The 27,989-nt window shown below is 39.2% G+C and overlaps 2 protein-coding genes across 5 annotated transcripts; one reads left to right on the forward strand and one right to left on the reverse strand.

The window, feature by feature from the left end:
* Positions 1–2,334: 2,334 nt before the first annotated feature.
* Positions 2,335–20,507, forward strand: psen2 (presenilin 2). 2 transcript variants are annotated; one of them, XM_038288238.1, is made up of 11 exons: positions 2,335–2,371; positions 6,038–6,171; positions 6,250–6,455; positions 7,493–7,634; positions 10,116–10,183; positions 10,702–10,922; positions 11,392–11,490; positions 11,613–11,672; positions 11,752–11,838; positions 11,913–12,028; positions 19,613–19,768. In XM_038288238.1, exons 2-11 carry the CDS (start codon positions 6,040–6,042, stop codon positions 19,766–19,768), a joined length of 1,287 nt encoding a protein of 428 aa, XP_038144166.1. In that variant the 5' UTR covers positions 2,335–2,371; positions 6,038–6,039. The 2 variants fall into 2 exon arrangements, with proteins under 2 accessions (XP_038144166.1, XP_038144165.1); XM_038288237.1 differs by lacking the exon at positions 2,335–2,371 and adding an exon at positions 2,454–2,603 and having other exon boundaries at positions 19,613–20,507.
* An 801-nt stretch (positions 20,508–21,308) lies between these two features.
* On the reverse strand, positions 21,309–26,946 carry dpy30 (dpy-30 histone methyltransferase complex regulatory subunit). Of its 3 annotated transcripts, none has more exons than XM_038288240.1 (5): positions 26,861–26,946; positions 22,064–22,104; positions 21,921–21,965; positions 21,559–21,686; positions 21,309–21,465 (listed from the first exon to the last, which is right to left on the reverse strand). In XM_038288240.1, the coding sequence occupies exons 1-5, from the start codon at positions 26,868–26,870 to the stop codon at positions 21,393–21,395; spliced, it is 297 nt and encodes a 98-aa protein (XP_038144168.1). In that variant the 5' UTR covers positions 26,871–26,946; the 3' UTR covers positions 21,309–21,392. The 3 variants fall into 3 exon arrangements, with proteins under 3 accessions (XP_038144168.1, XP_038144167.1, XP_038144169.1); XM_038288239.1 differs by having other exon boundaries at positions 22,043–22,104; positions 26,861–26,925; XM_038288241.1 differs by lacking the exon at positions 21,921–21,965 and having other exon boundaries at positions 26,861–26,907.
* Between the last annotated feature and the right edge of the window lie 1,043 nt (positions 26,947–27,989).

Raw genomic sequence — 27,989 nt, forward strand, 5'->3', positions numbered from 1 at the left:
CACTGAAATGCTCCAGCAGCAAAGCCAGTAATATCCCGCTGATCTATTTATGCCTTTAACTTAGCTGTCAAATATTATTTTCTTTTATAGGTGACATTTAATGATGACTCCATTATTTATCTTTTTATTATATAAATAGTGTCATTGTAACTGGATTATGTGTTTTTTTTATTTTATATTCCATTTCATTATCAATCTTTCTGTTTCGGATTCTTAGTTTTATACTAGATAGAACTTTTATAGCTCCTAATTATATAATCATCAGTGATGAGAAACTCTTTACGAATAATAAAATAGTCACAACAGCAGTGAAAACCTGCAGAAAACCACTTAAAAAAATTTAATTCTTTAGCATCCACAACTTTTTTCCAGTTTTAAAGTATGAAAGTATTTATTTAAATCAGGGTAATGATAATAATCATTGTTAAACTTTTACATCACTATAGCCTGACATATACCTGACAGATTGCATGAAGCGACAGGTCTAAATAAAAAGTTGGCGTGTTTATAGCATTTAGGATCTCTTTCCTCATAAAATCCATATCTAGCTCTGAAACATAATAAATCCAGCAGCTTTTGAGTTTTTGTTTTCAGTTTTCAGTCTAAGAGACAAATCTGTCAGACATTTGGAAAAGAAACCGGAAACGTTTTCTAGTTGGGATTGATTTGGTTAATTTCAGGGTTAACCGCTTAATAAACAAAATAAACGAGTGATTTCAATAAATAAGAAACTTTTTTCACCACACCCTCATCCTTTACTTGTAGGAAATGAGGCGCGTGCTACTGGATCCGCTCTTCCTACTCCGTGCGCGCTCGCGACGCAGGGCGCGTTCTGTCGCGCGCATATCACCTGACCTCTTACCTGTTGAAGGTGGAGGTTTCCGCTCAGGTCATTTATGGGACCCAAGCTGGAGCTTCTAGTCCGAGCAGCAGAATACTTTTAATTCTGGGTCAGAACCTGGGAAAGCGAAGGGCGCGGTTCTGTCGGGAAGCAGAAATGACGAGCTGTTGTGGGTGGGGTCTTCCTCTTTTCATTAGCTATAGAAATAAAGCATAAAGCCTTAAAATTACGCGGGAAGTACAGTAAAATGGTCATTCTGATATTGAGGATAAAATTAGAGGTAGTCTATGTACAATTCAAATATTAATGAATAACCAGCCTTTCCCCAACAATTTAGCCTGTGCAGGGGCGGAGCTAGGAGGGCAGGGGTGGCCATGGCAATCTTTAGGCAATCATTGACCACCCCTGTGGAGTATGGAGGATAAAAAGTGCCAAAATTAAATAAATACAGCATTAAATAAATAATGAAATGTGTCAATAATTAATTAAATGTGGAATTAAATATATAAATGTGTCATTCATTAATTAAAACCACGTCACTAATATAAAGTGCCACAATTAAAGAAATAAATAAATACAGTGATAAACAATTAATTAAATGTGGAATTCATTAAATAAATAAGGAATTATATATGGAAATGTGTCATTAATTTAATAAAATACGTCTTCATTTTATAAAAAATATATATATAATTATTTCAAGTGTGCATTTAATTATTTCATGGTCCTGTGTCGCAGTGCATCGAAACCATTAAAAGAATCTGTCAAACTCACCCATCAAAGTTAGGGGGCAGGGTTAACGCGAATCGAGTCTCTGTAATCGATTTGCTTCGCCTTAATGTGCAGGGAGACCAATCAGGTGTTAGATTTGGGGATCCATGCCCTTAGCAAAGTAGTATACTTAAAGTAAATTCTATTAAGAATACTGTGCACTGCCTGATTTTAAGTATGAAATTAGTGCACTTTTACAATACTTGAATAAACTACTTTTTGCTAAGGATGGAACCAGGGGCCATACATTTATTGGGCTATTACACCATTAATATTAAGCAGATTCCCCAGATTGTGGGAGAGATTGTTTTTGTCTCATTAAGATGTAGGTTTTTGAAGTAAAGCACTGCATAAACCATTTTATTATACCATGAAGAGTTTTCTGTGTAATATGAAGGTGGTAAAAATCTTCAGATGTGAGGTTGATAATATAAAATGATAATGATGTAAAATTTGATTTAATCCGTGACCTTCATCAAAACTCATCTCCTTGCTAAAAGCAGTTCTAAATTGGAGGCAACCGGTCCTTTGATCAAAACAGGCTTCTATAAAAGCAAATCCTTATTTTGTTGTGACAATAAACGACCCAATGCTGCCACCTTTTGGAAGAGCCAAGCATTGCAGAGCGCTGAGGCCGACAGTACTCTGTGCGGTCAGCAGAGGGCGGCAGAGGTCCGGGTCTGCTGGTGTTTTAAGGAGCGGATGTACAGGCGGCGCTGTTACAAAAGCTGATGTAATGCAATGACATAATTTAATGAGGTATATCATTTTAGATTTGAAAACACATTTAAGAGAGTTTGATTCATTATTTGTTATCAATTTCGGTTGTGTGAAGCGATCGAGTTGGGGTGACGTCATGTGAGATTATCACGTGGCCGGCTCGGATCAGCTGACCGCTGTTGTTCCGGATTTATTTTCTTTTTTTTTGTTTCTCTGTGTTCACTTCAGATTTTTCGGACTTTCTTTTCAGAGCCGATCCGATACAACCCAGGTTTGTTGTTCTACATTTATTAGCACACAATATGCTGGTCAGAAGCATCTGAGTTCGGTTTGGTAGCAGAGAAAAAGTTGGCTCAGTGTAAACCTGACCTGAAAGTGTTTGGGTTTGTTTAAGCAGGGAGGAACAGGTTCTGCGGGATCCATTAGAGTAGAATGCACAGGACTGGTTCTGTTTCAGCAAACTGGACTGCTTCTATTGGAACAGATCTGATCCAGTTCTTTGAGCAGATAGTAAAGGATTGGATCTGTTTTAAGAAAAACCTCAGATTTAATTTGCAGGTTCTTGTAGGGGTGGCAGTGCTCTTCCTGTTTGGTTCTGTGGAATTTACTGGTGCAAATAAATAGATTTCAGATCTCTGCAGATGAGTCCATCCATCCATTTTTTACCCTTATCCCTGTGAGGGGTGCTGGTGCCTATCTGTCTGCGGGCATGGGCGGTTCTAGACAGGGGCCAATGGGGGCCAGTGCCCCTGTAGATCATGTTATGGCCCCTGCACTGAAGACATAAAACTTAAAGAAATTCTAATGATGATATGCGCTGGAATAGACATGGTTACTGATAGGTCCTTTGGATCTATTAAATTTTTTATCTTTAAAAATTATGCTTTACTAATTATTTAAAAACAATAAAGTGATAGGTTCAGTGGTATTGAGATAGGATACTAGCTATCATCTGCTAAATGTTGTTTTCAAAACACTTTAGCTTAAATTAGGTCAAAAATGTACGGAAGAGTATTAGGGCCACTGGGGAAAAAAAAAAAAAAGTTAACTGATTTTTAAATTGTATTTCAGTTTAACATGGGGAAAAAGTGACTTTAATCTCAGAATTCTGACTTTTTTCTCAGAATTCTGACTTTAATCTCAGAATTTTGGATCTTAATGTAGATGGGCACCATGAAGGAAGAGATGTGGGAACACTCAGCTTCACAACAACTCAGATGTGAGTTGTTTGAGGTGGCCAGTGACACATTGGTGGAAAATAATGGAAATAGGCGTCTTTTTACGTGCCCGAGGGGTCCCCTCATTAAAGGAATAGTACACCCAAAACATGATTAGCCTTCATTTTCTACTCACCCCCATGCTGAACAACACTCTGGAGTACTTTTTTGATATCTCAAATGCATCTGGAGATCTGGGAGGCTTCTTGCTGTCTGCTGACATTCAAATAATGCACCGCAACCTGTTTTTGTAAAATATTCTAACATAAACTCACTAAATATTATGGAAGCTCATTGGTAGAATTCCCTTATGACAGAAAGAAGGCCACGATTCACACCATTTTATCATCCAGAGGGGGGGACACATTTAATTACAAAACCGAATTCATACAGCTGTCTTAAAGGAATAGTACACCCAAAACATGATTAGCCTTCATTTTCTACTCACCCCCATGCTGAACAACTCTCTGGAGTACTTTTTTGATATCTCAAATGCATCTGGAGATCTGGAAGGCTTCTTGCTGTCTGCTGACATTCAAATAATGGAGGTCTATGGCACCCGAGGCAGAAAGGTCCATAAAAGTCCACAAAAAACGTGTCAATATTCCTCCATACTGCTCGTCCAATGTATTCCAAGTGTCCTGAGTGGGTAGCGTCCATAATTTACTCGAAACGAAGTCATTTAGAATGTTTTTAGAGCATAAACAGTAGTGTATAGGATTTCCTAAAAGCGCGTTCACGAGTCTACGGAAACCGCGGCAGACCAAACCAGATGAAAGTGCGCTCGTGTTTTGGGTGTACTATTCCTTTAATGGAGGAGCAGAAAGTCATTAAAACAAGAGAGCTAGTCTCTAAAACAGACATGGCTATGCCTTGATGCTAACATGTTTGTTAGCTGGCAGAATTCTGAGAAAAAAGTCAGAATTCTGAGAATAAAGTCAGAATTCTGACTTTTTTCCCCATATTAAACTGAAATAAAATTTAAAAATCAGTTAACTTTATTTTTTTTTCAGTGGCCCTAACCCTCTTTTGTAAAAATGAATGTATATTGACCTAATAAGAAATATAATTTTAGTTAAACCTAATTGTATAGAAATTTCACTTCATGCAGCTCTCTTAATATATTTCAAAAACACACACAGGGGTTGACGTTAAGGATTTTTCGGGCAAGTGACTTTCGCATTTCATTTGCCCAGAAACCATTTTTACTTGCCCAGTATAATGTTTGATAAATATAGTTCCTAATATTCATTTTTGTATATATATCAATGAAACATGTTTGTTTTTTAAATGTTTCCAGATTCCTGGTGTGTATCTGCATGCGTCAGATAATGAACTCAAGCCTACATTACCGTGTTAACATGCTTTTCAATCCTTCCTGCACATTCTTTTCAAACTAAACTTTGCTTTAAACTGTTGTGTGCTTGGAAAAATATAAACTGTAATGTTAAAAATCTACAAAAAAACTTGACAGGTTAAAAACTTAAGATAAATCACAAGACAGAAGCCAATGTCACAAATGTATAACTTTTATTTTAGAGTCACGGTATGTTTATAGAAGATAATACTATTGATATAATGTGACTTTTCTAGAGAATCATTATACATAGCTATTTTATACAGGGTTTCCACAGTCTGACATCATTTCAGAATTCCCTGACTTTTAACTGACTCAGGATTAGTTTTTAAAATAAATGCAGCAACAAGACAATAATAATAACATAACAGGTCACCAATTTAACATGTTTAGCTCTATAAAATTTAAATGCACCTCTCCAATGTCTGAGAGAAAAAAAATTAATGAAACTTTTTTAATGTATGACCGGCATCACTGTACAGAAGACTGCTATATGATAGCGCTTTCTTGCTTGTTTTATTCGTTTTGGTATCACGTCATCTGGCGGAAAATCACCCGGCTTTTTTAAATCACGCACCTTTTCCAAATCACGTGTGTATAAAACAACAAAAATGGCTCCGGCAACGCTTGTGGGTCGTTTTCAGCGAATGTCAGTGATTTTAAAGTAATTTTTTGCGATCATTGTACTTTCCCAACAATAAAAACTACCGTACTGGGAGATGGTTAACATCTGACACATATCATGAAAAACATGCTGGCCCCCTCCTGGCCCCCTGGTACATTTGGTCTAGAACCGCCACTGTCTATGGGCGAGAGGCGGGGTTCACCCTGTGCAGGTCGCCATTCTATCCCAGGGCAACGACAAACAGGACATAGAACCATGCACACACTCACACCTAAGGAGAATTTAAGGCCAATTAACAGTCATGGTTTTGAACTGTGTGAGGAAGCTGGAATACCTGGAGAGAACCCACACATGCTCAGGGAGAACATTCAAACTCCATGCAGAAAGAACCCGGGCAGGGAATTGAACCTGGAACCTTCTTGCCTCAAGGCAGCAGTGCCACCCACTGCGTCACTGAGCAGCTTCTGCAGATGAGTCCTCCTAAACAAACCCCCTTCTGTTTGCAGCCATGAGTGCATCGGACAGTGATGAGGAGCTCTACAATGAGCGGACGGCTCTGGTTCCATCAGAGAACCCCGCGGTTCCGTCTTACATACCGGACTTGGACCACAGCCCAACAGAGGACTCCCACAGTAAAGCGGTAATTTGTCTGCTTCTGATTTCTTCGTTTCTAACTGATACGTTTTTTCCAGATGACTTCTGTTATGTGTTGCTCTAGGCGGGGTTTGGAAGGCGGACTCGTCCAGGTGGCTGCGGTGGTTTGGATCAGGAGGCGGAGCTCGAGGAGGAGGAGGAGGAGCTTTCCCTAAAGTACGGAGCAAAGCATGTCATCATGCTGTTCGTCCCCGTCACCCTCTGCATGGTGGTTGTGGTCACAACCATCAAGTCCATCGGCTTCTACTCTGAGAAGACCACCCAGCAGCTGTAGGTCCCGGTTCTGCACTGAAAAAATGGAAATCTAAATAAATCGTTTGTTTCTTAAAATAAGTGCATTTGTTCTTGAATTGAGGAGGTAAGTGAGACACTTTGCCAATGGAACAAGACAATTTACTAGGGATGCACGATATAATCGGCCCCCTATCGGTATCGGCCTTAAAACTTAATATCGGACATCGGCCACCCCACCGATATTTAACCCGATATTTGATCAGCTTCTGAGTTTCTAAAGTCTACAAAAAATAAAATAATACTACTTCTTCTTCCTCAAAAACTTTTTTTTACAGACTTAAAAACTCCTAAAGACGAGGGAAAAAATATTGATACATTAAAATATCACAATATCTTCATATGCTGATATATTGCCATTTAAAAACACCATATCAATCTCTTTTACTAATGAAATATTGCTATATGTCATCGTTATGCTACGAAATCCCCCGAAAATTCATGAAATTTTGCCATATTTTTATATGTTGATATATTGACGCGGTATCGATCTATTTTACTAACAAAATCTCACAAGAATTTGCAAAATATCACGAGAGTTTGAAACGGAACGATGAAATTTCATGAGATTTTGAAAGTAAAATAGATCGATACCACGTTTTTAAAAATCAATTTGATATCAGCATATGAAAATATATTTGAGTATATTATCTTTCAAAGTGTCAGAAATGGATAACAAAACTGCTATTTTCAATGACTACTTATTTTTGTCCAGCTTTAACATCAGTATCGATATCGGTTATCGGCTACATGAGTTTTAAAATATCGGCATATCGGATATCGGCCAAAATCCCAATATCGTGCATCCCTACAATTTACATTTAAAATAAGAAAAAGCACCTGCATATTATCTAATTATCTTATTTAAAGAGTAAAAATACTCATTCCATTGGCAAATCATCCCATTTACCTACTAAATTTAAGGGTAAATAAACTTGATTTAAGAATTTTTTACTTATTTCTAGATAATTTTTGCAGTGTGGTCTCACATCTGATGCATGCCTTGTTGTCTGCAGGATCTACACGCCCTTCACAGAGGACACCCCGAACGTGGGCCGTCGGCTGCTGAACTCCGTGCTGAACACCATCATCATGATCAGCGTCATCGTAGTCATGACCATCCTGCTGGTGGTCCTCTACAAGTACCGCTGCTACAAGGTAGAACCAGCAGATCTAGATCAGTTCAGCAACCACAATCCATAATCCTGTATGCTCCCTGTTTTAGCAGTGGTGTGGATGAACTGGTCACAGGTTCGGATTGGGAACGATTGTTGGCCCTGGTATTTTTCCTTCTAAAACGGCCCACTTATGGACCCAATAATCACCCCCCACTCTGAAAAAAAAAAATAGAAGCACAGTCAAACGCGTGCGTCTCAAATGTGAAACACAATTCGAATACACGGTGGATTATCCGATCTATCTTCATGCATCACCATGACTTCTATAATGCGGTTTTACTGGCTTTGGTTATTAACACGGACGCCACAGTGACTGCTGCTGCGTAACGTCCACACCTGCACAAAGCCGGCCAGACACCCGCTCACACACACAGCGCCGTCACTTGACGAAATCTCGCCCGATTTGACCCAAAATCTGTTGATCTCTTAGGCCATAAGTCTAAAGAAAAAAATTTTTTACTCATAGACGGCCATCCTAACCTGCATGGGGAAACATCCCAACCTGGCAACAAAGACAGGAAATGTTAGCCTTTAGATGCAAAACCCCATCATGCACCACAACCTGTTTTTGTAAAATATTCTAACATAAACTCACTAAATATTATGGAAGCTCATTGGTAGAATTCCCTTATGACAGAAAGAAGGCCACGATTCACACCATTTTATCATCCAGAGGGGGGGACACATTTAATTACAAAACCGAATTCATACAGCTGTCTTAAAGGAATAGTACACCCAAAACATGATTAGCCTTCATTTTCTACTCACCCCCATGCTGAACAACTCTCTGGAGTACTTTTTTGATATCTCAAATGCATCTGGAGATCTGGGAGGCTTCTTGCTGTCTGCTGACATTCAAATAATGGAGGTCTATGGCGCCCGAGGCAGAAAGGTCCATAAAAGACCACAAAAAACGTTTCAATATCCCTCCATACTGCTCGTCCAATGTATTCCAAGTGTCCTGAGTGGGTAGCGTCCATAATTTACTCGAAACGAAGTCATTTAGAATGTTTTTAGAGCATAAACAGTAGTGTATAGGATTTCCTGAAAGCGCGTTCACGACGCTACGGAAGCCGGCAGACCAAACCAGATGAAAGTGCGCATTCAGCGTCTGCTCTGCCGATAATGCAAGCGTAGAAGAAGAAATGTGCTGTTTACCTGTGCAAAGAAAGAAACAACGAAAGAAAAATGTCTGAGGACTTCAGTGTTGAGGAAGAGCATGAGTTCTTTGCCGAGCTGAATGCGCACTTTCATCTGGTTTGGTCTGCCACGGTTTCCGTAGATTCGTGAACGCGCTTTTAGGAAATCCTATACACTACTGTTTGTGCTCTAAAAACATTCTAAATGACTTCGTTTCGAGTAAATTCTGGATGCTACCCACTCAGGACACTTGGAATACATTGGACGAGCAGTATGGAGGAATATTGACACGTTTTTTGTGGACGTTTTGGACCTTTCTGTCTCGGACACCATAGACCTCCATTATTTGAATGTCAGCAGACAGCAAGAAGCCTCCCAGATCTCCAGATGCATTTGAGATATCAAAAAAGTACTCCAGAGAGTTGTTCAGCATGGGGGTGAGTAGAAAACGAAGGCTAATCATGTTTTGGGTGTACAATTCCTTTAAACACTTCATACATCCAGCAACGCATCATCAAAAATCCTGTTATCCCCCAACCTTCAGTCGATTCAGGCTGCATTTATAGTTTCCACATCGCATTACATAACTGCACATGCACAGGAATATAATGTCGAAAGCTTACTGGATTATTGCTAAGTCTCATACTTGAACTTCAACATGTACTGTTTTGTTGCTAAGTAAGTATAGGGCCATGTGTAAGGTTTTATATATATATATATATATATATATATAAAGCAATAAAACTGCTTCTACAATATAAGAGGAACATTGCAGTTTGGTTTAAAGAAAGTATTTTAGTTTTATTATAATTTAGTTTTTTTGCAAGGATTTTACAGTTTGAAGAAATAGAAAATTACCCCATATGGATGTGCATGACAAGGAAGGGCTATTTATACTGCATGCATCATTTAAGTAGTTGACATTATATTACTTCTTGAGCTCCTTGAGTTATTTACTGTCACAGGTAGGTGCCTCGGCCAGAGCGTAAGTGTTGGGGTATGATTTAAGGAGGGCCGGCCCCCGCCAGTGTCGGTATCATAGATTACCAGTCCGAGCCTGACTGGTTGCATCTAGTTTATACACACTATAGAGCTGGGATGGTTTAGAGATGTCTGTGAATGATCTGACCTGTCAGCCAGCTCACTGTTAAATGATCCGGATCTCAGAAACCCCAGCATAGAACTAGAACTGATTCCATGCAGAGCTCCGGGATGCTAGTCCTCTGAAGTGGCTGATGGTCCGTTCATCTTATATCTTTGGTTCTGAATCTGAAGTTCATTTCAGGCTGATGCTGTGTTTCTTCTTCTCTTTGTCGCTCAGTTTATCCATGGATGGCTCATCCTGTCTTCCCTCATGCTGCTCTTCTGGTTCAGCTTCATGTATCTGGGGTGAGTTTTGGTTCTTCTTCTTCTTTCCGGATCAGTGTTACGGTTCAGAACATCCGCGATGTATCCCCATGTTTGAAGGTCGATTACGTTGCGGCACCGCAGCTAAGGCTGCAAACTGTGAATCCATTCTTTAAAGGGGAACGCTGGTTTTTTTACATTGGGCCCTTGATTTTACGTTATTACATTATGTTCTACTCACCCATATAAGTTTTGTGTCATTTCGAGCCGTTACGAAGATATTCCCTTTTTGTTATATCCAAGTAACGTCTTCCTATCGGCGATCGACTTGAAGGCACAAACTGAACTGTTCATAATTTATTTATAATTTATTATTTATGGTACGCCAGCATTCATTACATGTAGGCAAATCACTGTCTGCATATCAAATAATATAGATCAATCCCAGGCTTGTTTTCTGCATCCTGCATAGTCCGGCTCCTTCATATGGTGCAGCTCCTGATTGTGGAAACATTCCGATTCTGAATCATCATCATTTTTTGTTTTTTCGGTGCTGCCAGTGAGGTGTTTAAGACGTATAACCTAGCAGTGGATTATCTGACGGTGGCTATGATCGTCTGGAACTTCGGGGCGGTGGGGATGGTGTGCATCCACTGGAAGGGGCCCCTGCAGCTGCAGCAGGCCTACCTGATCGTCATCAGCGCCCTCATGGCCTTGGTCTTCATCAAGTACCTCCCCGAGTGGTCCACCTGGGTCATCCTGGCAGCCATCTCCGTCTATGGTAAGTTCTGGAAGATTTGCATCTTGTCTCTGGTTCTTACTGTCGTGTGGATCGTGTACAATCTTTATTTAGAAGAGTAGATGGTCTCACCAAAATGCAGGCGAGAACTCAGTAATACATTTAGTGCAGGAAGCACTAAAAGACATGATTAACAGAACAAATTGGCAAAGAGGGAAACAAAGCAGCAGCAACAGAACACAGAACACAATGATAAAGTGAAGGTCGTATTCCACTGACCTCAAACATCACAGGAAACACTCATGACCCTCATCACCAAACCAAATACTGCATTTTTGCACCATTTATATCTGTTTTGAAATTCTCTGAACTTCCATATCTATTTTACACCATGTTTTTTTTTTTTCTCACACCGTTTACATTTGATCACTGCTACACAAAACGGGATTTCAATAAAAGCTGTCTAAGTCTATTCTTTTCCTGTTTACTCTCCCATCATGCCTTGCTGCAGACCTCGTGGCCGTCCTCAGTCCTAAAGGACCCCTCCGGATGCTGGTGGAAACGGCTCAGGAGCGGAACGAGCCGATCTTCCCCGCCCTCATCTATTCCTGTGAGTTCTCTGCTGTTATCTTAGGGATGGACCACATTTCAACTACCGGTCCAAACGAGGTCTCTGATTGGTTGAGCAGCAGGAAAAAAGCCTGTTTTAAGCTGTTGTTGACCTTTCTGCAGCCGCCATGATGTGGACTGTGACCATGGCCAATCCGTCTGATGCTCAGCACTCCGACACAGGTCAGCCATCACACCTAAGGAATGTCCCCTTCATTTGTTCTGTTAAATCCTGTCTCTATGGCAACCCTCTGTCTTATAGATGACGAGGCGGAGCTAAATAGCAGGAGGGCAGTGCCTGCGAGCCGACAACCAAATCAGACGCATGAAGATGAGCTGGAAGAGGAACGTGAGTAAAGCCGCTGCAGCCTAGCGCCTAGCTGGTTGATGCTGATGATGATGATAATGATGATGTATCTACAGGCGGCGTGAAGTTGGGGCTGGGAGACTTCATCTTCTACAGCGTCCTGGTTGGAAAAGCTGCAGCGACTGGAGGAGACTGGAACACCACTCTGGCCTGCTTCGTGGCCATCCTCATCGTAAGGATTGTTTATGAACCTTCTCTGCTTTTTCTACACTTCAAACTCAGGATGCCAAAAAATAGGAGACTTACAATTAATGGATTATTAGATTAAAATATGTTCCGTGCAATTAACTCATAATGTCCTCTTAAAACTGTTTTTTACAAGCATTGTAATTAGGGCTGCAACTAACGATTATTTTAAAAATCGATGAATCGGCCGATTATTTTTTCGATTACTCGATGAATCGGACAAAAAATATTTTTTATATTAACCTCTTTATTCCAAAATAAACATTTTAGACAGAACAAACAAGCACACAAGTACAGGTTGCTCATTAACTGTACTGGTGCAATATGAAAAATAAATGTTTGTGATAAAACTACGCAAACTTACATGAGAAATGTAGCTGTACATCCACAAAATATAGGGTACTTTGTTTCATAAAGCGCAAAAAAACATTTTTGTTTTTAAAAGCCCCTAAGGGGTTCAAACAATAGGCCCCCCCATTTCAACAAATGAGTTTTTTTTTAGACTAGAAGAGTTCTGCCTTTTAAGACAGGAAAGTATAGCAGTTAAAGTTGCTACTTGAGAAAATACTCAACCATAGAGATAAAAATAGCCCTGTGATTCAAATTATAAATTGTATTTGGAATAGAAATGAGAGAACTAGGGGTGCTAAAAAACACATCCTCCAAAGACAGATATTTACATGGGAATGTGGCAGATAATTAATTGACATATTACTGATCTTGCTGGATTTTATTCTGCTTTACTTCCATAAATTGCAGGATCTTCTTTTATCTTTGCCAGAAGATTTAAACTTTAAAAGTCTTGCCCTCATAATTTGCAAGTTAATTTATTTATAAAGAAAATCTAAACGCTGCTTAAGCTAATTCAAATGAAATTAAAAGTAAAATAAGTAGCCAACCTTATCACTGTCTGTAACCTACTAACAAGGTAAGGAAAGCATCAGATGAGCTACCTGAGAAACTAACGTAACGTTTCCCCACTTTAAAACTAAACAAACATGGTCACTCATCCTGCTGATCAGCTATCTTCACTGCCATCGAAGGCTCCAACGTGTTTCCTTTTCAGCTGCTGCATCATAACAGCGGTGGTTCCGTGCCATGTTCATTTGTTTTTACAAAAGTTGCATGTCACGACTTTTTTCGCTTTACAAAGCACAGTCTATTTTAATTATTGTGATCAATTTGCGCCATCAATCCCGGCGCATGCGCGCTTCATTTGCAGTCTGGACGCTGAGGGTAAACATCATGCGGCTCTGACTGCAGCGCTGAGAGGGACTCCTGCGGGAGCAGGAGAACCGGGTTGGGATGGGGGAGGCGCCCCACGGTGCAGGAGTAGGAACGATACATGCTTTCACGTAAGAGTCTCCAAAAGCCGCCAGTGACACCGTAAAAAGTCGCCAGATTTGTTGCTAGTCGCTTTTTTGAAAAATAGTCGCTGGAGGGGTCTGAAAAGTCGCTAAATATAGCGACAAAGTCGCTGAGTTGGCAACACTATACCTTCGGCGCTGGCTCGCTCTGCCGTATTTTTTTTTCTTCCCCCGTTTCAGTCAAGTGGCAGTGATGACGACTGCGGCGGATGACGCATTAATCGCGCGACACAACTAATTGATGATGAAATTCGTTGCCAACGCTTTTAAAAGTGGGTTTTTATCGATTTTATCGATTCGTTGTTGCAGCCCTAATTGTAATACTGGAGCGGAGGCGGAGATCTGGATTTTTATCAGACCAGACTGATCTGTAAAAGGTGAACCCATAACTATTGTATTTCCAGGGATGAAACAGGACTAAGCACTGAAACAAAGTACTAAGTGGAGCATTTAAAGAAGCAAAACATAAAACAGCAGAAGTTCAAATTACAGAAATTTCGAAGATGAAATTAAAAAAATACCACAGAATGGGAGAATAGAGATGGAATGATAAAAAGAGGTCCCTATGTCCTTCAGCATCCTAAATCTATAGCAGCATAACTATAGAGATTGCTCAGGATAACCTGAGCCAATCTAACCTTTATTAAAAAGGAAGGTTTTAAGCCTAGCATTGAAAGTAGACAGGGTTTTTACCTCACGGACTAAAACTGGTAGTTGGTTCTACAGGAGAGGAGCCTGATAACTAAAAGATCTGCCTCCAATTCTACTTTTAGAAATTCTAGGAACCACTAGTACGGTAAACCTGTAGATCAAAAGTGCTCTGTAAGAAACATAAGGAACAATCAGAGATCTGATATAAAATGGGGCTGCAAGTGGCTTCTATTTATTTTAAAAAGGCAGGGGGGCAATTTTACAAAGGTTTCCAACCTCCTGTCAAAGTAGCCATGGCAACAGAGCTTTTCTGCAGTCAGAGAGACTATTTCTACATGGGGGGATATTTATGATGAAACCAACAACTTTCTGATACCTGCAAGTGTGTTAGCTCATCCCCAGTGTTTGTATCAGGTCCAATGGGTGCAATGCATCTGCACTAGTGAGACACTTCTAACCATCAAAAATAATTTGCACATGTTGAATGAAAACACCCTCTATTCACTGAAATAGATTTATTCACAGTTGGGATCCTTATATTAACCTTAGTGCTGTTCTAGCTCTGATTAAATTTAGAGATTGTCTCCTCTCTGCAATGAGAGCCTCGGTTTAGGGGAATTTTATATTTCTGACTGAAATACCCATCCTGTCTAAAAAGCTCTGGTTTAAAAGAACACTGCATAGTGAGAACTGGAACCGGTTAGGGGTGTAAATCACATCCATCATTCGATATTTTCTATACCCAAGAATACACCACAATTCGATTCGATTAATCGGTTAATTTATTTTATTTTTTACACCTTACAGGCTAAACAAAGTTTCAAGTTTGAAATAAATCAATGAAAGCTGTAATATCGTTATGCATTTTGTTTTAGAAACAGCAAATAACAGAAGTAGAAAAGTTGCATCAAAAAATACTGCAAAAATACTGCAGAAAATCAGTGCAATGAGGGCAATGCAATACCTCGGCTCCAGACGTCCCGCCCCCTCCACAGACGCTCCGCTGCTCCTCTCCCAAATTGTAGCTGACCGCAGACAGTGCCGCAGACAGGAGGCCGGCCTGTTTTGTTTTTATGACCGAAATTGCGGAAAACAACTCGTGAAGTTTGACCCGCTAGAAGAGCGAGGTGTGCGAGAACGCTGGGACCCTTTTTCCACCTTGATCTCCGGCCTTTTTGGCCCTCATGTCCCTCCGTCGTCGGACTAAACTCGCCCCCACTTCCTCTCCGCCTCGGCCGTATCTAGACCCACAGTGTGTAGCACAGATGACGCTTCAATATTTATAATTTAAAAATGTCATTGTCAAGCTCACTGCAACACACTGCTGTAAGAGTATAACCAGGAAGCGAGGTAGGAGGGCAAAATAGGTTTAGCGCCACCGCAGCACGGGAGGGAGAATTACGCCCAGGAGCAAATGAATAAAAATAGACCGGAGGAAAAAAAAACATGAATCGATTATCTTGCGGACGTATCGATGCATCGAATCGTCGGCTGTTGGATCGATCCATCGATACAAAACGATTATTATTTACACCCCTAGAACCGGTACCAGCTGGTGACAGTTAAACACACCACTACTTGGATATACAAACAGATGTGTGATTGTCTACAGATATCCACCTCAGATTCCAGCACACCTGACTCGTTAGGAGTTAAAGGTACACTATGCAACTGGTGTTGATTTTCCAGCGAGGCTCCCCCCAGAGGGCGAAAGTAAAAGTGCACTGTCGTAAATATGCACAGCTGTTCTCCTGGTTTCTCCGTCAAGCCAGGCGCGGTTGTTTTGAGCTTAGCAGACAGGCGAACGCAACAAATGACTAACGCTGCGTTCACACCGGACGAAGCAGGCGCGACAGAAGCAGCGAGTTTACATGCAAAGTCAATGGTTGACGCGCGTCAAGGCGCAGCAAAAGGTCCCGCGGCGCGTTTTGAGCAGCAGAAGCAGCGCGTTTAATCATCTGACGCAGGGAGAGAGACTCAGCGCTGATGATCAGAGGCTATGATCACTCCTCTTAAACAGTTTATTGACGCCTAAATTAACTTAAAATGCAGAAATCTGCCGGCAGAATATGTTGGCTTTTATTATCCTGCTGCCTGCAGTTTGGATTATTTAGATGAAAAACACCTACCAGCTGCCGCGGTGAACCGCGAGGAGGCGACCCGGCCAGAGGCTGCTGATGAAGGGATTCCTACTGTCGGCGCACCGTGGTATGTGGGGGTCTGAGCGGCTCCGACAGAAAAAATATTGTAAGGCAGGATGATAATCTGAATGAACTGACGGCACTGATTACGTGTTCAGGTGTATTTTCTCACTTAAACACATATTAAAACTACTTTATTCCCACTGATCACAGCAAATATAGCTGCAAGGCATAGAAAGGATAGTGAAGCTCCGCCCAACGCGCGTCAGACACACTTTTGCACCGCGCAGCCAGAGCAGCAAAGTTGCTTCAGCTGCGCGTCAGAACTAACTGGTACAAGCAGCAAAAATGAAGCAGCAGACGCGATTTTGCTGCGTCCGATGTGAACGTAGCATAACTGCACAAAGATCGCCACTGTGCTAGCAACGAGCATGCTTTTAACTGGGGGCGTGTAGCAGTTCTCGCCGTAAAGCAAGACCGACTCTCGCGAGACTTCTGAGCCTGTGGGTGCGGGCCGAGGGCTCCTGCAATTGCAAGTGCGGTATTTCCCCCACAGACCAACAGGGCGGCCAAGAATACCTTTGTTCAACCTGAAATGACTCATTTAATCATCCAAAACGTTATGGAACACATTAATTAACTGAAAAATGTGTGTCTTTAATCTACCGATCCCACATTTCATTCTTGGTGAGAAGCGATGTTACCCTCTGATAGTTAATACTCAGACTGGTGAGAGTTCAAATCTACAGGAGACAAAACAGATATTATCTCCTGTTCTATTAGATTGAGGTTGTTTCCATCATTGTTTTAAAGCTAAATGTAGTTCAGGTTAATCGTTTGGGTTTTGAGCAAAGTTGATTACATAAGGTTTGATGCTCCTGGATTTAATAAAACTGAATGGATTCATAATTAAATGTATTGAGGTGAGTTTAGCAGAACGTTTTTTGTTGTTGATTGCAGGGGTTTGTGTTGCTTTTAGCACTTTTTTCCTGCACCGTTGATTTTCTAACACCATGGGTTTTGCCTGAAGCACTGTTTGTTCTTAAAGGCCCCTGGTGAGGCAGAGGGCATCAGGATTTTCTGGGTTTTTTTAGGGTCAGAAGCACATGTTTAGGTAAATATCCCTGGATGAGGAAACAATCATAAAGAAGAGGTGTTAAAACAACAGGACTTCAAATCAAAGTCTTCAGGTTTAAGGAGGCTGATAAGCACAGGAAAAGATCAATAATTTTATTTCCTCTCCTTTCCAAAGAGTCGTTTGGTTGTTCAGCCAGTCACAATAACTGTTGCCTTGGATGTAGACTTTCCTCATGATTTCTGTAAAGTGCCTTGAGATGACATGTGTTGTGAATTTGGCGCTATATAAATAAACTGAATTGAATTTCTCTGTTAAAAGCAGTTCTGTGATCTGTGGTTAGATATAACCTACTGATTCAACTGTTTTTGGTTTCCTTTTGTTGCTTTTAACATTGAATTCAGATTTTTGTGTCTGTTTCTGGTTTTTCGTGGACATTTTTTATTTTTATTTCAAAGAGTACGTTTAAGGCCTTGGAAAGTTTTGAAAAGAGCCGTGAAAAGAAACCCATTAAAGGATTTCTGGACATAGAAAATTTCCCCTGAAGTTTGTCCCCTGTGAAGCCGTCGTATTTTTTTTTTCCTTGCTGCATTCTCATGTTTCCTGTAGGAGCTTTTGGGTGCGCTATGGCTCGTGCATCCATGCGTGCAGGTGAACTGGCAGTCGTCCTGAGTCAGTGCGTGAGGCAGTTTTAGAACGCTGTAAACAGACAAATGTATGGAGTGAATTTTATACCTTTTTTTTTTTTTTTGCAAAAAACAAGATTTGTATATAGAAATTTGAAGAGACCATGGCTTTTTATTTATAAAAAAGGTCTTGAGTAACTTTTATTTTTTTCAGATTTCGAGATATTTTCAATATAAATTTTATTTCTCAGATTTCAATAAAATCAAGAAAATATACATTTTTTTTAGTTTCTGTTTTTTAGATTTAGTCTTATGAATTGGATTCTTCCCTAATTTCATTTTTTAGATTACATTCTCTTTACTTCTGAGGGCGGGCTTTCCTCTGGAGTGAAGAGGGAAGACGCATTTCTATTGGTCTGCTGGACATAAGCAACAACATTTTTATTGGTCAAAGCAAGTGGGGTGTTTTGTATTTGTCTTTGATAATAATTTATTCAAGACCTAGCAAAGAGAAATTGAAAAAAATGTAGAAAAATAGACATTTGAAAAAAATAAAACATGAATATAAAATATTTGAATCTCAAATTTTCTGATTTTTTTTTTTTTTTTTTTGAAAAATAAAATGAAATAAAATCAAAGAAAGAAAATGCTAAGTTACTAAAATAAAATGCTAAGTTACTTAAAGCTTTTTTTTTTTTTTTTTTAACATTACAGTAATTTTCAGTTTATTTTTGTATTTCCTTTTTTTTTTCCTAATTTCAATTTTTCTAAATGGATTAGAAATGTCCACCCCAGGCAAATGATGTGTTCAAATTGGAGGAAATTCTCCAGCTCTAGAACAAGCAGTTCCCCTTTTAAACCACAGCGTGGCAGCAGTGAAACTCACACGTGGAATGTATTTACTTATTTGACATTTAAACTGTTAACATGCTGACAATAAAAATACAGTAACTCATTGACATCATTATACTAACATTAATTAAGGGAAATAAGCAATTAATGTATTTTTAGAACTAGTTTTATTGTATTATGGGAGAGAAGGAGAGTTATACCGCACCAGTAATTAAAGGGTCTTCTATTTAATTAGAGATAAGGAAATTATGAATTTAGACTGCTTAGAAGTGTGAATGTGTGTAGATGTATTGGCAACAGCTTTGTGAGAATCCTGTTTGTCTTCAGTGATTTATTCTATTTTTCCTGTTGGTAAAACTGTGATCGGTGAAAATTCTGAACTGATTCTGGCGGCTGGCGGTTTTCGTCCGCTAAAAATACATCTAATTGCTCTTTTGGGGTCGCCAATAAGATGTACAATTTAGGACATGATCTTGTATCTTGGATTACATAAATCGTCAACCTATGCAGTTTCCAAAATGCAGCAGCTCGTCTACAACAGGTGCTAACAAAACCAAAGCACATATCTCAGTTTTTGCTTTCTCTCCACAGGATTCCTATAGGATTAAATAATCTGCCGTTGACATTTTTGTGCAAGTACTGTTACAATATTAGCAATGCTGTGATCATAATATACATTTGCGCATATTTTTCCACCTTAATGCTTAAATTAACATTAAAAAACACAAAATAATCCGTTAAGGTGAATAAAGAAAACAAGCGGGGGGAAAAATAAGACTTTTAGTTAATAGTAAACATTATTCATGCAATGAATCAGATTAACAAACTTGATGTTTTGTTTGTTTTTTTCACCCGCAGGGTCTGTGCCTGACGCTGCTCCTCTTGGCCATCTTTAAGAAAGCTCTGCCTGCACTGCCCATATCCATCACCTTTGGCCTCATCTTTTACTTCTCCACCGACTTCCTGGTTCAGCCTTTCATGGACAGCTTAGCCAATCACCAGTTCTACATCTGAGATGAAGCTCCGCCCCATTCCTGCCCACCTCCTCCTTGTTGGTCTCACAGTCTGCTGATCTGCCTGCTACTGCCATCCGATGTGACGCACAAAGACCCCTCCTGAGCAGCAGGAAGTGATGTCATACGCTCTCTGACCTTATGGTGTCACCTGGTGGTCTCCGCTCTGCGTTTTCAGAGGAGATGCCCTCGGATGTTTCCAATTGATATGCAACGACCGGGATCTGAAAGTGGGTGGGGCCACAGGGTTAGTTAGGTTTTTTTTTTTTACTTCTCATCTGATTAAATCCAACATGTCCTCCTGCAGCTCCAAATACACTACCCACAATCCTCAGGTCAAAGAAGTCTGTTAAATGTAATCTCACTTGAACTCTGGGATTGGACACTGCCTGTTGAAAAGCATCATGGGAGTTGTAGTTTCCCTGTAATGTTTACAAGCTGTTTTAGATATTATCCTTAAAGAATTAAATATTTTACTACACTATCATCTGTCTAACCAGAGAACTCAATTTCAAAATAAAAGCCTCCCTGGAAGAACTAAAAGCAAAAAATTTAATTAACTTGGTCGTTTGTAAAACCTAGTTCATTATTTACATGTGATGAAAAGTTTCTTATATTATTGACCCATCTGGGCCTCCGTATATCGGAATGTTGATTTTCTGGGTTTGCCTTTTTTTTTTATGAACCCTTTCAGCTTTTATTTCTCTGTAAATGTTAAAATTAAATGAACTTAACTGGAACAAGAGCTGCTGTCTGAGACCCATTCCTATTTTAGGAGTTCTTAAACACGACAAAGACTTTGGATGTAATTTGGACCTTTTAACCCAAAAGTACGTGGAACCCGATCACAAGCTTCTTCAAACGTGATCTTAATTAACCTTTGAAAGTTCAGGGCGGTCCAGCCAGAGGCCCAGCTCCTTTCATGTCTTCAAAAACAATGATGTTGGGGAAAAAAACAACCAACTGTGAAAGAAAATCTGAGAAGCAAAATCTGGAGCATTTATATTGGCCCCAAAGATGATGTCGTCCTCTCAACAGGAAATCACCCGATCACTTCCTGTCAGCCTACGCTCTGTCTAATCCTTTTTTAACCCAACAGAAGATCAGAGAGGTCTGCTTATAAGAACAGAATCCTACATGTAGTTCTGGATTTCTCTGCAGTCTAAACAATTATTTTAGGAATTGATGAGTTTCATCCTCGTCGTCCCTCTTCGGCTGACTCCACAGGAACATGTTTCACTGATGTCATGGCATTTTGGCCCTTTCAGAATAAAAGTCCAGAACAGTTTAACATGTTCCCTCCTTACTGTGTTTGAGGGCAACCAGTTAAACCACCTAAAAACAATAAATATTCAGGATTCTTTCCATCATAATTGGTTCCAACCCGGTTCACGTTCTGACGGGTTCTGTGCGGAAGCTGCAACAGACCTCCCCTGTAACCCGATCAGAATCAAGACTCTTCTCCTCATCATCAGCAGAGCTTTAATCAGAGAATAAGTAAACGAAGAGGTAGTTCCATCAGGAGCCAGCAGGAGGCAGCGATTGTTCACAAGGAGTTTATTCTAGATTTAAAAACAAACAAAACGAAAAACACGGATCATAAACAAGCAGGAGCGGCAGAGGCTTTAATTCCGGTCCTCAAACTGGGATTTGTTCTTCAGCAGATACATGGCCAGATACTCGATGGGTTTCGACGGCCTGAGGAGAGAAAAGATCCAGACTTTTAAAACCAACCCGGATCTCTGATTGGACGGGTCACTGTTGCATGACAGGAAGCGTGTGTGAACCCACCTCTCCTTGGCCAGCACTGCCAGGCCCTGCAGCAGGATGGGAACCACGGTCTGGTCCAGGTAGGCTCGGGTCGGGAGCGCCAGCAGTTCCACCATCTGCTTTGAGAGCTTCTCGTTCTCCGTCGTCCTCTGAGAAAGAAAAAAAAAAAAACAGTCCAGACTTCATTTACCTCTCTGCCTCATTATAAGAACGCTTCCCAAACCAACGTTTGGACCGCCTGGTATTACAACAATCAGAACAACAAACTATGAAATACAAAACAAGAACCAAACTAAATAGGAGGAATCTTTGTAAAAGTGTAAAACCTCAGAAGTGCCAAAGATTGAAGCAAAGCATGCTGGGAGTCTGAGTCCAGACATTACCTGGAGGTTCTCTGCCAGGCTGAACTCATGCGGGATTTCAGGGACCTGCAGGAGGATTCAGGTTTAGTCAGCTGCTCCTGCAGGGATCCTACAGTGTGTGTGTGTGTGTGTGTGTTACTCACAGGTGTGTGTGTGTTACTCACAGGTGTGTGTGTCTCCATGGGCTGTTCAGCTTCTGTGTGATCTGAAAACAGATATCTGGTTCAGTCTTTGGGTGGTTGGGTCTATCCTGACCGCATTTATATTAGAAATTAGCTTAAAACACTACATAGAGGAGGGATCTGCAACCTGAGGCTCCGGAGCCAAATCCTGCTCTTTAGATCACCTACAATGGCTTTTAAAAATGACTGAATATAGTATAATAACAAATAATAAAGTCTTAGCAGATTGAGAGGGTTTTTAATAGAAATTTTGATTTTTTTTTTTTTTTCCAAAACATTATTTTAAGAACCAGCAATATGTTCTTGAGTCTTTCTTATAATTCGCCTGAATATTTTTTCAACACACCAAAAAAAATCTAATCAAAGAAAATTCCCACTTCCCTTTTATGAAATGCTTCATTTTTCTTTTTGCTAAAACTAAAAATTTTAATTACATTTCCTACAGCACATATTTAACAAATTTAATAAGTTGGGTTTTATTAAAAGGACATACCATATTTGTGGCTTTAAACCTTTATTTAGCTAGCCTCAGGATAAAATGGTTTAATTTCTCATTTTAGTTTAGTTTTGTTTTTTTGACAAAAATGAGATAAATTTAAAAAGAAAAAAGAAAAACAGGCCTATTTATGTGCTTGTTTGTCAAACTGGTTGTTTTCACTAATTAGGAGAGGGTGCAGATCTCACAAGATTCAAGAATCCTGAAAAATATGATTTTAAATCTCAGCTCAGAAGGTTGGCCCTGAAACCAGTGGGTTGCTGGTTCAAGCCCCTGCTCTACAACCATGTGTTTGTCTTTTGAAAAGTTGGTGGCCAGCATGTGAATGTGTGTTATTGTGATTGTAGTGCGAGTCCTTGGTACCGATGAAGAGCATTAGAAAAACAGACCATTTACTCCATTTTTTCTCCAAATCTCATGTCTCTGTGCTGCGGTTTCCATGGATGACGCAGGATTTCTATCAAGTCTAAAACTCTGACTGAGTTAAGTTCTAAAACCATTTTATTCTGGGCCACAGCAACAATTTTTAAATGTGGTTCTCATTATATGAGTTTTTTTTTTTATTATTATTGTAAAGAGAAATAGAAAACAAAAAATTTAATTATTTTTAAAATTTCACAGATTTTCATCATTCCTTTATGACAGAGGTTTACAGATTGGCTAATCCAGACCCAACCTCATTTAAAACATTTATAAATTACTGCATGTTGGCCCGACGACGGTGTCTAATTTCAGTTGCGCCACTTTTGCTGTTTTTACGGTAAAACCCTCCAGAGCTTCCAGCAGCAGGCTGCACATGTACAAATTAGCCAATGAGCTGCTGTCACTCTAGCCTAGTGAGACCATCCTGATCTCGCAAGCTTTCAAGATTTCACTCGCTAATCAGTCTGGAGACTCTCCGTTAAAGAAAATTTGGAGCCGTTCATCAAACGAACGTCCAATCAGCGTTGGCTTTGAGGCAGGTTGAGGTGTGACGCAACGAGAAGCGCAACAGTTCAGTCTAAAGAACATGGCGGCTTCAGCCGATGAAACTAGCGTTAGCGTGGCTATCGAGCAAGTTTTATCGGAATTACAGAGTATTTCTTCACTGAAAGAAGAGCAAAACACTGCTCTGGAGGCTTTTCTCAGAGGAAAAGATGTTTTTGCTCTTCTCCCGACTGGTTTCGGCAAGAGTAGCCTGGCTGTTAGTACGTCATATGCTTCATTGATCTGATTGGTTTATTTGGCCCGTCTATCACCAACATAGGCCAATCAGCTAACCAGTATTTTCACAACTACAGCAGCAACCAGCCTGGGTTGCTGCTGCTTGCTACTGTTAGACACAGCGGGCAAACCTTTGGCAAGCCGGGCGATGGGAAAGAAGGAGAAGACGATGAGAAAATGAGTAAGAAAGTGTGGACTGCTGAAAGAACTGTGGTGAACTGGTGAAAGAAAAGTGAAATAGCGTGCTGAAAGATGACCCTGCACATTTAGAGGATGTTTGGCTCAACCTGCTGTTGTGAAGCAGGATTCTCCACCATGAACCAAATCAAAGATAAATATCAATCCAGACTCAAAATGAGCTCCTTGATATGTGCTTGAGAATGACTTTGTCGCCCACTGATCTCATTAATCCATAAAAAAAAAAAAGAAAAGAAAACAACGGTCCGTTCAGGTGTTTTATAAAATATGTGAATTAGGAAATTGTCTATGTATCAAACTGAACGATTGTTGTTCTCTACCTAAAAAAAATCTAATTCTTTTTTAGATTTTAAAATATTTTTATTACTTAAAACGTTTTTATTTAAAAAGTCAATGTATAACATGGAGACATAAACTCCTCATTTTATTTCAGTGTTAAATTCTGCTTAAAGTAACACATTATAATTAAAAATGTCACCGGACTTTACTGGTTGATGATTTTCTTTATTCGGACCCCGCTGATTTTTAATTGCTTACCCCTGCAATATGACATAAAAAGAAAAGTCTGCAAATTAAAATGAAGTTTTGTATTTTGAAATGAAAATGAACAAATGTAAAATATGTTATAACCTCTCTTCTATTTACAAAAATAAAAAGTGCAAAACTCAAAAACTGATTATAGCTTAATTTTCTGTCGCAGAACCAAAGAATATTCCTTTAAAGCATAAGTAAGAAAAGGCCTGCTTTTGTTCATATTAGACACCAGATGGGAAAAACAAGGCCTTTCTTCCACATCCTTAGTCTAAGGAGGCAATCAGGAGGTTTAGCAAGAATTATAAGTAGATTTTGCAGTAGTGCTGGATATTTTCGCCAAAGTCCTGAATCGATTCGATTTTGATTCATACAGTTCTAAATCAATTAATTTCGATTTGATCTGTTTTTACAATAATGAAAGTGGTTCATCTGTGTTTCAAAACACTCATGTATTTTATTTTTTCCTCTCATATTAAACACAAAGTGCAAACTTGTAAATCGGACACTTTTAATTTGAGATGTGAACAAAACTGTCTCAAAAGTGTAAACTTGTTTGTGAAAAGTCAAAAAGTGAAGCCTCACTCGAGCAAAGAGACGTGACACCGCGGGGACACAGTAGACATTCATGAACTGCATTATCTCCACTGCACAAACCATATTTGCAGCGTCGTCTGTATCAACTACAGGGTGTTTGCTGGTCAGCATCCATTTGTTAATGTCTTCAATCAACCCATTAGCTTTATTTGCAGTGGTCTGGCTTGAAGTATTTTGAGTGCATCTTTCCTGCTCATTTGAATGTGAACGTCAAGCGCGTCACAATAAAACTAATCGATCTCATTCCCTAGACATCGATTTTGCAAAAATGTAAAGGAATCGATTCAAAATAAAAAAAAAATTTTACCCAGCCCTATTATGCAGTGAAGATGGACGGGTCTGGTGGGACTCCCAGCTACAGTAGTTTGTTTGTTGGACTTTCGATGTTTCAAGTTTAAAAACAAAATCACTTTGGTTTGCAGTTGGATTTTTCTCTTGTCATGTTTCATTCTGCAGCCCTGTATTTTGCAGCCAGGATTTTTGATTCTCCATGCCCCTCACGCCTACCAATTTTTTTATATATAATCCAAGATTTCAAACTCATCGTTATGAAGTCTTTCAAATTGCTACTTGACATGTCAGCTACAAAGAGATCTCTGCTCTACTATGGAGGATAAAAAGTGCCAAAATTAAATAAATAAATAAAGCATTAAATAAATAATTAAATGTGTCAATAATTAATTAAATGTGGAATTAAATAAATAAATGTGTCATTCATTAATTAAAACCACGTCACTAATATAAAGTGCCACAATTAAATAAATACAGCGATAAACAATTAATTTAATGTGTAATTCATTAAATAAATAAGGAATTAAATATATAAATGTGTCAGTAATTTAATAAAATATGTCTTCATTTTATTAAAAAAATATAAATAATTATTTCAGTGTGCATTTAATTATTTCATGGTCCTGTGTCGCAGTGCATCAAAACTCACCCATCAAAGTTAGGGGGCGGGGTTAACGCGAATCGAGTCTCTGTAATCGATTTGCTTCGCCTTAATGTGCAGGGTGACCAATCAGGTGTTAGATAACCGCCCCCTAACTTTAATTTGCAGCTTTAGCCTGATTGACTTAGAGTTTACGTTGTTTTCTTTTAAGGCATTATTTTTCTGAATTTACTTATTTTCTTATCGTTGTTCATGAGATCTCTGCTCTGTGAGGTGGATTGTCAAACGGTCAAACTCAGCCATGTCTGAAAACATGAAGCTTATCCTATTTTAACAGAAACAACTGTCGGTTAGTGCAACGGAACACTGCTTTTCCATTGAGCCCTGTTTAAACACAACAGACACATGAAGGGACACAATATGCGCCTGTCTGTAAATGAATGATACCTACATATATCCTATATAATCCATTAATTTCGTTCCTGCGTAAATAAAAGCACAATCCAGCTCCCCATTCGCTCTTTTAGATCCTCTGATCGTTTTAATAAAAAGCGTTTTATGGTCATCCCCGCTACATTTCACTACTTTTTTTAACTGAATTTTTTTGCTGTTAAATTGTGGAATTCTGGCGCTAATTTAGCTGAACTGAAGGCTTCTACAAAGCAAAGTAAACGGCCGTTAGCTTAGCAACTGCTGCCGAAGCACTTTTAGTTCGGTAAATAAACCGAACCGCGGATAGAAACCAGCCAGCGCCGGGGAACCTGAGCGTTAAAGTGCCAAGAAGAATCGGAACCACTGAACGGAGAGCAAATCTTTCTAAAAAACAAGAACCAAAACCGTTTGGGCTCGACAATGAACTCACCGTCCGCCATGTTTGCTGTGGAGAGATGCGCACAGAATCCAACGTAGCTGATTCTGGTCTGAAGTCTGAAGCTACGTCAAAAACGGTCCTTTCAAAATAAAGGTAAGGTTCTAAAACGCAAGTTTTCACTTCAAAATGAAGTAGGTTGATTTTTTTTTTTTTTTTTTATTGAGTGAATTTTGTTTCATTGTTACTGCGGGAAAAATAGTTTTGTAAAAAGGTAGTTAAATTTGTTTTTCCTGAAATGAAACTCTCTTTGAGAGTACCTTTGCCGTCTCCTCTGATTTTATTTTTGAAACAATTATCTTTATTCATATTCATATATATTCATATTTATTCATATCTTATTCCTGTAAACCATTTTTTCATATTCAATTTCTTCAAATGTTTTATTCTTATTTTTTCAGATTGAAATTTACAAATTGTGTTCTATTTAAATGTGTTTTACAGATCACATTGTCTGCATGGATATTATAAATGACATTTTAGTATGCTGGTGAAGATTCTCAGTCATCCAGGTTATAGTCATTCCAAAAAAGTAAAATAAAAACCAACTTGACTTTGTTTTCCAAGTTTAAAAACATAACGAAACATTCTAAACTTGGAAAACAAGGTCCAGTGGTTTATTTTTTTACTTTTTTGGAACATTTTAGTTGTCAGTCAACATTTGTTGTTGGCTTATAATGAAGAGAACAAAATGTGACCTGCAAAATGCCATTTGTAAAACTCATTCTAAAAATAGAAAAATAAAACATTAAAGAAAATGAATAAGTTGGTCTTTAGGATAAACGTCTGCTCATAAAGAAAAATATCAGAAAAATAAAATAGACATTAAACAAACACACCTCAGTGAGTTTAACACTTAAACCTTTAGTTGGAACTATTTTAGCGGTAAACATTCCCCCTTAACTTCAAAAAATGTTGAGAATGAGGCGATTTAATCAAGTTCCTCACGTGGAAGATTTAATTTGTCTTCATGACAATTCCAAACACTGAGAAGAAGGAAAAGTGTTCATCAGGCAAAGCTTACAGCTGTAACCCAGCAGCTTCTGTGGCTCGTTATTCTCATAATGACATAAGGCTTGTCATGAATCTAATTGGATGCAGAGGGCTTAAATGAGATGAAGGC

This window comes from Cyprinodon tularosa, unplaced genomic scaffold, assembly GCF_016077235.1.
Source record: "Cyprinodon tularosa strain WSP-4 unplaced genomic scaffold, ASM1607723v1 ctg25, whole genome shotgun sequence".
Taxonomy (NCBI): Eukaryota; Metazoa; Chordata; class Actinopteri; order Cyprinodontiformes; family Cyprinodontidae; genus Cyprinodon; species Cyprinodon tularosa.

Excerpts from the sequence above, each read along its gene's own strand:
- psen2 (XM_038288238.1), top strand. The coding sequence starts at position 6,040 with ATGAGTGCATCGGACAGTGATGAGGAGCTCTACAATGAGCGGACGGCT. Across the intron at positions 6,456-7,492 it reads GAGAAGACCACCCAGCAGCT|GATCTACACGCCCTTCACAG; the intron begins GTAGGTCCCGGT and ends TGTTGTCTGCAG. Across the intron at positions 11,839-11,912 it reads AGATGAGCTGGAAGAGGAAC|GCGGCGTGAAGTTGGGGCTG; the intron begins GTGAGTAAAGCC and ends ATGTATCTACAG.
- dpy30 (XM_038288239.1), bottom strand. Across the intron at positions 21,966-22,042 it reads TGAGTAACACACACACACCT|GTCCCTGAAATCCCGCATGA; the intron begins GTGAGTAACACA and ends ATCCTCCTGCAG. Across the intron at positions 21,687-21,920 it reads GCCTGGCAGAGAACCTCCAG|AGGACGACGGAGAACGAGAA; the intron begins GTAATGTCTGGA and ends TTTCTTTCTCAG.